This window comes from Caloenas nicobarica, chromosome 23, assembly GCF_036013445.1.
Source record: "Caloenas nicobarica isolate bCalNic1 chromosome 23, bCalNic1.hap1, whole genome shotgun sequence".
NCBI classification, from domain to species: domain Eukaryota; kingdom Metazoa; phylum Chordata; class Aves; order Columbiformes; family Columbidae; genus Caloenas; species Caloenas nicobarica.
The window spans coordinates 4,690,622-4,701,090 of NC_088267.1; the positions used below are offsets into that span (position 1 = coordinate 4,690,622).

General features: G+C 64.4%; 2 protein-coding genes across 2 annotated transcripts; one reads left to right on the forward strand and one right to left on the reverse strand.

Moving 5' to 3' along the window:
• The first annotated feature begins 5,858 nt into the window (after positions 1-5,858).
• HPCA (hippocalcin) lies at positions 5,859-7,110 on the forward strand. The gene is made up of 3 exons (XM_065650622.1): positions 5,859-6,236; positions 6,639-6,744; positions 7,013-7,110. The coding sequence occupies exons 1-3, from the start codon at positions 5,859-5,861 to the stop codon at positions 7,108-7,110; spliced, it is 582 nt and encodes a 193-aa protein (XP_065506694.1).
• Positions 7,111-7,914: 804 nt separating this feature from the next.
• On the reverse strand, positions 7,915-10,015 carry TMEM54 (transmembrane protein 54). The gene is made up of 6 exons (XM_065650768.1): positions 9,936-10,015; positions 9,181-9,374; positions 8,703-8,762; positions 8,347-8,535; positions 8,136-8,267; positions 7,915-8,007 (listed from the first exon to the last, which is right to left on the reverse strand). The coding sequence occupies exons 1-6, from the start codon at positions 9,946-9,948 to the stop codon at positions 7,915-7,917; spliced, it is 681 nt and encodes a 226-aa protein (XP_065506840.1). The 5' UTR covers positions 9,949-10,015.
• Between the last annotated feature and the right edge of the window lie 454 nt (positions 10,016-10,469).

Genomic DNA, 10,469 nt, shown 5'->3' on the forward strand with positions numbered 1-10,469 from the left:
TGTCCCCAACAGGGACAGTCCCAACCGTGGGGTTCCCAGGGGACGATGGTGGGACAGAGGGATATTGGCAGATCCGGGGGACTTTGTGCTGCTGCTCCCAAGGAGATCCTGGCCCCCCAGAGCTGCAATTGTGCCCCAGGAGCAGCTCGGTCACCCCCACTATTGCCTGCGCTCCGTCTCAGACATCACCCAGCAGTGCATCCATCACCTGGGAACCGTGGGGTGCTGTCGGGGTGCCGGGGGTGCTGTGAGGATGCGGGGGATGCCGGTTCGTGCCCGGTGCTGTTCGCAGTCCGGTGCTGCTGAAAGCCGCTGCCGCCACCTGCTGCCACCCCGCGGCGGGACCGCCCCGCGCAGCGCCGGGGCGGCCGCAGCCGAGACACCCCCCCCAAATCCCTGCGGGCCCCCCGGCAGGGGACCCCCACCCACCCCGGCCACACGCCAGACGCGTCCCGCAGGGTCCTGCCGCGGGGGCTGGAGCTCGGCGGGGGTGGCCGCGGGGAGAGCATGATCCCCCAGAGCCCCCCCCAGCTCAGAGCCCCCCGGCTCGAACCCCCTCCCCCAGGACCCCCAAAACCCACCGCCCTCGCTGCTGTTGCCCCCCGAGTCCCCGCGGCTGAGATGGGACAAGATGCCACGAGAGGGAGCCCGGGGCTCGTTCGTGGTGGTGGCAGTGGTGGCACTGGTGGCACTGGTGACAGTGGTGATGGTGTTTAACGTCTCTGTTCCTTGGGTAGAGCGGGGGGAAAAGGGCCAAGGCTGGGGCCAGACCCCTCTAGGTCCCCTTGCCCCAGCACCAGACCCCCCAGTCTCCCCCACTCCTGCAGCAACAGGGCCGTGACCCCCCCGAGATGGCCGTGTCACCTCCACAGCCCTCGAGCCCCACAGTGGGACACAGTAGGGACGAGCTGCAGCCCCCAGCCAGCCCTGGGCACCTGCAGAGCTGAGCCAGCAGCCCCGAACCATAAAACTGGGCACCAAGATGCCCACAGGACACCCCCCTCCCAGCTCTGCTGCAGCTGCCCCACAGCCATTGATACAGCTGGGGATCCGCTTGTGCCCAAACTGCCCCCAAATACATCCCAGATCTGTGTCATGACACTGCTGAACACGCGTGTCCAGGTGCCAACACCCGTGTGCCCCATGGGGACCAGGACACGTGTCCCCAGGAGCCCCGACCTTGGCTGCCTGCGCAAGGTGAGCTGTACGTGGCAGCGGGGGCATCACAGGGACGTGGGGACGTGGGACAGAGCCACCCCGTTACGAAACATCCCTGCATCCCCACAGCACTAAGTCAAGATTTAGCCAGCGAGCAGCTCCTGATCCAGATGAGATCGGGCATCACAAAGGGCTTTGTATTCCAGGAAGCCTATTAGAGATTTAAATTATACAAATGGGCTTTTTTACCAAAGATCCTCATTATCTGGGCATTTGCTTTTAATCCGCGGCTATTCCTGCAGCCCCTGCCCTGCGCCCCCGCCACAGCTCCGCTTACCTTCCCCGTGTCCTCCGCGGGGCCGTGCACAGTGTGGGGACAGGACAAGCTCAGTGTGGCCCCATGGGGAAGGGTCTGCAGGGTATCTGGGAGACCGCAGTTGGGTTTGCTGGTCCAGTCGGGGGCTGAACTCCTTCTGCTTTGCCCTCTCCCCTCCCAGCTCGTCCCAGTGCCCCAGCAGGCTGCGGGGATGGTCCCTGTTTGTCTGCTGGGCACTAACCCTCCTTAGGGCACAGTCCTGCAGCACCCACAGCCACCCCGGCCATGGCTCCTCGGCATGCGAGGATGTCCCCATGGGCACGAGGGGTGGGCCAGACAGCGCTGGAGCCCAAATCACCAAAACCCCTGAATATTCTGCCACGATGTGCCAGGCCCTGGGCACCATCAAGCCCTGATGGCTTGGGGACAGCAGCCAGGGCCACACCAAAGCTAACACAGGCTGTCCTGCACGCACACGTGCATGCCAGGGAGCCACACGCCCCTGCGACAGGGCACAGGGACGTGGTGATGTCCCTTCCTGGGGTGGGGTGTCCCCTGCAGCCCCTTCCCACCCTGCCCTGCTGCAGTGTGGAGCTTTGGGGGCTGCATGGCTGCTATGACAACGCAGGAAATTCCTGCAGAAATCCCCAGGAGGAGGAGGAGAAGGAAGAGAAAGGAGGAGGAGGAAGAGGAGGAGGAATCTCCCAGCCAGGGCATAACCAGCACTCCACATCTCTCCAGCGGGATCCAACCCCGAGCCAGCCCTGCTGCATGTTTTGGGGCTCTGGCACCCCCAGGGGACAGTCCTGGTGCCCCCATGACACAGCTGAGCCCCCAAACCGGCCGATGGGAGCACGAGCCCAGCACCGCTGCAAGGAACAAGGGGTGATGGAGGGGGTTGTGAGCTGGAAAAACACAGGGCTTGGGGTGGAGGGGATGAGGAGCCAAAGGGGATGGGCTGCGGGTCATTTGTCCCCAACCCCAGGGACCCTATAAGTGACTCAGTGTTTGATGGCAGAGCACGGCCCTGCCCGTGCCCCCCACACTCCGTATTATCCTCTTTCTCCCTCCTGCAATCCTTGCCAGCGCGCAGGATTAGGTGGGTTTAGGGCCAGGGGTGAGATGGAAATGGGATGCTTTCAAATCAGCCTGCGTCACTTGTGCCCTCTGTCACTCATGCGGAGGGGGATTAAAAAGATATGAAGATTATCGGAGGGGAAATGACACCCCCACCTTGGGGGCCTGACTCTTCCCCCCAGCCTCAGCACCGCTGCGGGTGGGGGTATCACCTGGGGGAGCTGCTCAGCTCTGGCCCCCCAGGTCCCTTCGCCAGCCCGGCAGCAGTTTGGGTAAGTGCTGCCCATTGGTGTTTCAAAATGTCCCCATGGATTCTGGCCACTTTATCAGGGCTGGTCCCCATGTCCTGCCCCACTTCAGGTTGGTGTTTTAGGTCTGGAGCTGCCAGATCTGCCTCGATAGGCACCTGCAGCCCCTCTGTCTCACTGAACTCAGTGCCAAGCAGATTTTGGGGTGAATTAACCTCATCCTGGGTGTCTCAGGTGGTTCTCCTCCTTCCAGCTCCCCATTCTGCAGCCACCCCTGCCTCTTCCCTGTTCACCCCAGGCTGGTGACAGGGCTGTGGGTTTAATCACTTTATGCATGTTTATTTGTGTAATTTGGAGGGGAGTGCTTCTTCCTCCCATCTGCCCCTGCCATCTGCTCCCCACGGCGTTGCTGAACAATCCCGGGCTCCACAAATGGATGGAGCTGGTGCAGGAGCACAGGAAAACCTGCTGGGAATGGCACCTCCTTAGAGCCAGCATCTGTCTCCACTGGAGCCTTTTCCTGGTGCTGCCGAAAGCTGCTTTGCTCCAGCCCCCGGAATGAGTGAGGATGCTGGGGTGCTACACCACATCGGCCCCTGGCTGCGTGCTGGGGACACTCAACCCAAAATGTCCCCTTCCAGCCCCAAAATGCCTGGCTTGGCACCTTTTTGGGCAGCAGGAGAGTGATGGCTGAGCCTGTGCCCGGGAGCTGGGGATGCCGAAGACACACGTGGGGGTTCCCACAGCCCCTGGCTCTCCCTGCCTCTATGGGGAACCCGTAGCCCATGTCCTGGGACAGCAGCTCCTTCTGAAGGGACAGGATGGGGACAGGCAGGGGTGGCACATGGAGAGAGTACCAATGATCCCAGTGCTCCCAGTACTCCTGGTGCCCCAACACTTCCGCATGATCCCAGTGCTCCTGGTGTTCCCACTGTTCCTGGTGCTCCAAGACCTTCCAGTGCTCCCAGTGCTCCCAGTGCCCCAGGACCTCCCAGTGCTCCCAGTGCCACAAGACCTTACAGTGCTCCCCGGTGCTTCCGCTGCTCCTGGTGCCCCAAGACCACCCAATGCTCCCAGTATTCCCAGCACCCCAAGACCTCCCAGTGTTCCCAGTGTTCCTGGTGCTCCAAGACCTTCCAGTGCTCCCAGCGATCCCAGTGCTCCCAGTGCCACAAGACTTCCCAATGATCCCAGTGCTCCCGGTGCTCCCAGCGCTCCAAGACCTTCCAGTGCTCCCAGTGCTCCCACTGTTCCTGGTGCCCCAAGACCACCCAATGCTCCCAGTATTCCCAGTGCCCCAAGACCTCCCAGTGCTCCCAGAGCCTCCCCAGCCCATACCAGTGCAATAGGGGTTCCCCCCTCACCCCATACTGGCTGCGGGGGGACCAGGCGCTGCACCCCGAGCCCCTGGAGCTGGGGGTGCGGCTGTCCCGGGGGGCCCCGCGGTGTGTCTGGGATCCTGGGGGCGCTGCTGCCGGTGCCCCCCCGGAGCCGGTGCCCCCGGTGCCCCCCCGCGGGCCGGCGCTGCGGCGGGCACGACCGGCACAACCGGCGGCCGCTCCCGGGCTGCGGTGTCGCACGGCGGCGGCGGTGGCTCGTCCCCGGGCAGGTAGGAGGCGGTGGGGACGGGAGGACCCCTGCGGGGAGACCGGAGGGACACCGGGGGGCCCGGGGGCCCGGGGCCCGGGCACGGACACGGACCCAGCCCCCGGGCACGTCTCTCCCCGCCGGCGGCTGCGGAGCCCCCCCCGCCCCGCCGCATCTTGCCGGGGGTGCCCTGTGTCCCCCTCCTGCCCCGTCACAGCTTTCTGGGGGTGTCAGGTAACCCACCCCCCCTGGGGGACCTTTCCTTGGGAGTGTCCTCAGCAACCCCGCTTTCTCTGGGGGTGCCCGGTTTGGGGGGAATCCCCTGTAGCCCTCCCCGCTCCGGGAGCACCTTCCCTGGGGGTGCCCAACCACCCTTCCGGAGGTGCCCACGTCCTTGGAAACGCCTCTCGAGGTTCTGAGCCCCCCGTGGGTTCCCCTCCCAGCAATGGGAGCTGCCCCGGGCGGTGGGGAGGGGACACAGCCCCCAGTGGGGGGGCCTGGGGGTCGTGCTGGTCCTGGGGGGGCCCCTGGCTGGGACCTTCGTGTGGGGTGGGGAAACAACCTCCCCTGGGCTGCTGGAGTGGAGATGGAGCTGTGGTGGGGCGTGATGGACAGACACTGGGGGGGCCCAGCCCTACTGCGCTGCTCCTCTTGGGGAGTCGTATTTGCCCTGTGATCCCAAAGGATGGGGGGTTTGGGGGTGCTGGGTCTCTTCCCTACAGTGGGTGCTCCAAGCACTGAAACCCCCCATGTGCCCATGAAGCCCCCCGGGGCCAAACTCTCCTCCCATAGGGGTCACAACTCAGCCTGGGGTGGAGACAGCGAGTCAAGGTCCCCCAGAGCCCCCATTGTGAGGATCTGGGGTGTGTGGTTTATGCCAGACACCCACCCCGACCTCCCCCCATCCCTCTGCACTCCTGGGGGGTGACCCTGGCAGGATGGGGGTGCACTGGGTTCCCCAGGGGTGTGGGCACTCTGAAGTGGGGTGGGGGTCCCAAGCAGAGACCCGCAGCCCCCGGCGCTCCCCGGGGCTCCAGTGCCAGCTGGAGGCATCAAATATTAACAGAGGAGCCAAAAATAACCCTCCTCCAAGGGAGCTGACCCAAATCCAGCCAGCCCCGAAGCTGGGCTGGACCAGGAGCCCCTTCCCCTCCTCCAGCCTGCTCCGCCCTCCTGATACCACCTATATATCGCCTATATATTATGCAAATGAGTTATAAAGGCTTATTACGTAAATGCGAGGGGGCTGGCACTGCCCAGTGCTGGGTGGCCCCTGGGGCTGGTCCTGACGGCTCAGAGAGGACAGCGGGGATGGAGGAGACAGCATCGGTGTCTGTGTCCGCCCGGGTGTCCGGGGGCTGCCAGGGAGCACTGCCCAGTCCCTCTCCCCTCCTGTAGCGCAGAGGGATCCCCCGAGCCAGGCCAGGCACCTGTCCCGCTGCAGCGCTCGTCCCCCGGCGTGTCCCAGCAGCATGGGGAAGCAGAACAGCAAACTGCGCCCTGAGATACTCCAGGACCTGCGGGAAAACACCGAGTTCTCCGAGCTGGAGCTGCAAGGCTGGTACAAGGGCTTCCTGAAGGATTGTCCCTCTGGCATCCTCAACGTGGAGGAGTTCAAGAAGATCTACGCCAACTTCTTCCCCTACGGCGACGCCTCCAAGTTCGCCGAGCACGTCTTCCGCACCTTCGACACCAACGGTGACGGCACCATCGACTTCCGAGAGTTCATCATCGCCCTGAGCGTCACCTCCCGCGGGAAGCTGGAGCAGAAGCTCATGTGGGCCTTTAGCATGTACGACCTGGACGGCAACGGCTACATCAGCCGGGAGGAGATGCTGGAGATCGTGCAGGTACCGGGCTCTGTCGCCTCACTGCGGCTTCTAGTCTGTGGTCCTGTGTGTCACCCTGGCTGTCCCCTCCAGGATGTGGATGGGTTGGGGATGCGCACCCTGCGTTACCCGCGGTACAGGGCTTGACAGCGCCTGGGACAGAGCCTGTTGCTGTCTGCAGAGAGCTGCTCGCTGAGCTCTGCAGCTGCAGGAATTAGTCTATCCCGGGGCATCCCTGTTTTGGGGACATCCCTTTGTCACTCCCCGGCTGTGCTGGGAGCCAACGCTGCCCATAGCCCGATCACATGGGGGGTTGTTAAACCCCAGCCCCATCCCCAGGGCAGCAAACCCCAGAGCTCTGTCCCTGCCACGGGTGGGCGATGGCACCTTGCACCCACCCTCATCCCCGGCTCCCTCTCCCAGGCCATCTACAAAATGGTCTCCTCCGTGATGAACATGCCCGAAGATGAATCGACTCCGGAGAAAAGGACGGAAAAAATCTTCCGACAGATGGATACTAATAACGACGGTAAATGAGAGGAGCTGGAGGGGATTAAGGGAAAGGTCTCATGGCTAAATCCAGGGGGCTGAGAAGGAGCTGCACGCGTACTGATTAAATGGCTCATGTCGGCTGGCGTGGCTGGGGGGGCTCAGGGGGCTCCTGCAGCCCTAGAGACCCAGGGGGCTCATCCTGGGGGGGGGCGGGTGTTTGGAACATGTGCTGGGAGGCCCCTGGTCCTGTGTGTGCACCCAGGACGGGGTGGTGGGTGCCAGGCTGAGCCGTGTCCCCCCCGCAGGGAAGCTCTCGCTGGAGGAGTTCATCAGAGGTGCCAAGAGCGACCCGTCCATCGTGCGCCTGCTGCAGTGCGACCCCAGCGGTGCCGCTCAGCTCTGAGCCCCACAGCCCCCCGCAGCCCCCCACGGCCCCCCACAGCCCCACGCCATCCCCTGACCCTGCAGATGGCCACTGCCACTGTCACCTGCCCGGCCTCACAGTCCCCACCGCTGTGTCCCCACAGCCCCGCACGGGGAGAGATCTGGAGCCTGGACGAGGCTGGGATGACGGGGAGCCTGGGAGGATGGTCCCCATCACCAGGGGCTCCTGCACTGGCTTCGCTGGGGGGAGGATGAGGCAGCAGCTGCCCCAGTGAGGATGGTCCCCCCCGCACCAGAGGCTTGGAGCAGGAGGACAACCCAGCACAGTGGGAAAGGCTGGTGACAAAGCCACAGCTGCATCTCCGGTGGGCATGGGGACATGGCCCAGGGGCCAATGACCCGGTGGCTCAGGGGCCCTCCAGCACCCCCACGCATGCACACGTGGCCATGGGGCCAGGCCAGCCCCCTCCCCGCAGCCCCACGGCCGGCACACGGCGGGGGCTGCGGGGACGGGATGCACTTCTGGTCTTTTAATACCTGCAGAATAAAGTTTGTGTCAGTGCAGTTGGCGGTGGGAAAGGGGCCATCGATGCCAAGGGGGAAGTTCCTCCCTGCAGAGTCTGGATCCAGCCTGGTTGTCCCCATCGCTGCAGCCCCGGTGACCCGAGGCCGTGGGGATGGGCTCAGGTGTCTTGGCTGGTGGCATCCAGGGGACAAGTCCGCCTGATAGCCGGGCTGGAGGGCAGCTGGGCGCTGTCACGGGGCTGTGCGGGTGCTGGGACAGGGCCAAGGGACATCCACGGGCTCACTTCTGGGGACCTGCTCAGAGCCAGGCGGTTTCCACGCTGTCCAGCCTCAGCAAGCCCAGGCACTGCCCGGGGTCGGGGATCTGCTCTGGGGCTGCCTGCAAGGAGACCTACAAGCCAGAGACACCACTGAGAGCTTCGGGTCGGCCACTCCTACCCCTACCTGGGGCCCCCAAGCCCAGGTGGGTCTGTCCCAGCTCCGCACGTATCGGTGCTGAGCCTGGGGACCAGGAGTCACCTTCCTCTGGTGCACCCTGCAGCAGCGACCGAAGCGGAGGAGGTCGAGGGTGAGCAGGAGGCAGCGTGTGCCGAAGACGATCTCCATCAAGTCGAGCAGGAGGGAGATGGTCCAAAGGGAGAGCGTGGAGCTCTGCAGGGACACAGGGCATCAGGTCCCCACATATCCCCCCATCCCCAGCGCAGCGATCCACAGCCCACTGCGGACTCACGTAGACACGGGTGGGATCGAAGGGGCAATCGCGAGAGACCGGGGCAAGGGTGACATCGGCGACGGTGCAGGGGGACAGCAGCGTCCGGCCCTGGCTGCCCAGCGTCAGCCCGATGGACACGGCCACCCCCAGCAGGCAGGACAGGCAGCCCAGGCTGCTGCTGGCGCTTAGGGTGAAAACCACCCATTTCTGCAGGAGAGGAGAGAAGAGGCAGCGCGGAGAGCAGGGCTGTGCATGGCCGCCTGTCCAGGGTCTCTCCTGGGGACGGTCCCCGAGTGAGGGGACGTGGCGGCTGTGCACGTTCCGTGGGATGGTCACAGCCTGCTGGGTGCTGGGTGAGGGGCTGGGGGGCTTACAAGGGCAGCGGGACCGAGGTAGCGGGACAGCATGAGGGCAGCTATTCCACAGGAGATGGTCTGTGAGGAAATGCAGGGACGTCAGAGATGCATGGTGCCCACTCTGGGGCCATCGGTCCCCTTTGCCTGCTGAGCCTGTCCCTGAAAGCTCATCCTGCCAGTTCAGCATTTGGGGGGGCAGCACTTCATCTCCCCCAGCCTCTGCCCAGGAACAAGTCCCTGCACATTTAACCCTCCCGGTTTTGTGCTAGAAAGGCTTATTTAGACCAGGGGAGATGAAGCAGAGTCCATCCTGCATCCCTCCCTGCATCCATGTCGCATCCATCCCACACCCTCCTGCATCCCACCCTGCATCCTCACCACATCCATCCTGCATCCTCCTGCATCTCGCCTCCTGCCTCCCCTCCACACATCCACATCCACTCCATACACTCCCCCCACATCCCCCTGTACCCCACTTCCCTGCACCCCGGGGTACCAGCAGCGCGGAGACGACAGAGGCGGCGTTGGCGATGGCATACTGCAGGGACGTGGCATCTCGGGGGCTGACCACGAAGCGGAGGACAGTGCCATGGATGAGGGCACTGGTGATGAAGTTGAGGTGCCCGATGATGAGGAGCATGAGCCCCGTCTTCATAAGGACCCTTTGGTGGCTGCTGGGATCGAGGTGCCCTGGGGCAGAGGGGAGAGGAGGGCTGGGCACGGAGGCTGCACGGTGTGGGGTGACCAGCACCGAGTCGTCCCTCCTGCCCTTGCACCACAGGCACGGGACATTTGGGGACAGCCCCAGAGGATGTACACCATGCTGGCGGGAGAACAAGGCAGGAGGTGATGTGGTGGCAGCCGCCGGCAGCCCAGGTATGCAAACCACTGCTCCAGCCGGCTCTCCTGGGGCTGGGCTGGTGGCACAGGCGAGCAGCTGTGGGGACAGGCATCCCTGGTGGCGACAGGAAGGGCTGGGGCTCCCAGAGCGATGAAGAAGCTCTGGGGAGAGCAGCTGCCCTTAAATGACAGCTCCAGCGCTGGGTTTCAGCACTGCCGGGCTGTTCCCCCGCCGGGACGCACCCTGAGGCCGCTCTCCCCGCACACCCGTGTCACCCGGTGCTCAGTCCAGCTCCATCCTCATCCCACCCCTGCCCTGCCTCAGTTTCCCCTGCGGGAGGGCAGTGCTGGAGTCATGGGCAGGGCTGGGCAACTCTCCCACCACCATCGCCACGCCAGACCCGGACTCACCCACTTGACACATATTCACCAGGCTGGGGTCAGGCCATCAGAGCCCCTCGATGTCCCCAGGTTGGTGGCTGGATCCTTCGGGGTCCCCACATGGCTGGGCAGGGCCAGGACAAGGACCAGGCTGCAGGAGCTGCTCACCAGCTGCACCCCACTGCTGCTCCTGTTCCTGTCAGACCAGCTCCCCAGGATGAACGAGGGGATAACTCCACCTTCCACAGCCCTGTCCACACCCCTGGGCTCCCCTTGATGCCAAGTATGGCTGTGCCGTGGGACCCCGTGCCACACCGTGCCGATCCACCACACCATGCTGCCTCATCCCCTTCCCCGTCCACCCCCATCATCTCACCTCCCCAGCACACTCAGGTTGGGCCACATCGTCAGGTACCGGGGATCCACCTGCAGAGAGGGAAAAACAGAGAGGTCAGAGGGTGCCGACTCCCCAGAAGGTGACTCAGAGGAGCCAGTTTGGTGACAATCGCCCTGACGAAGCTTCCAGGGAAGTCACGGATAGCGAGAGAGCAAAAGCTGGGGACA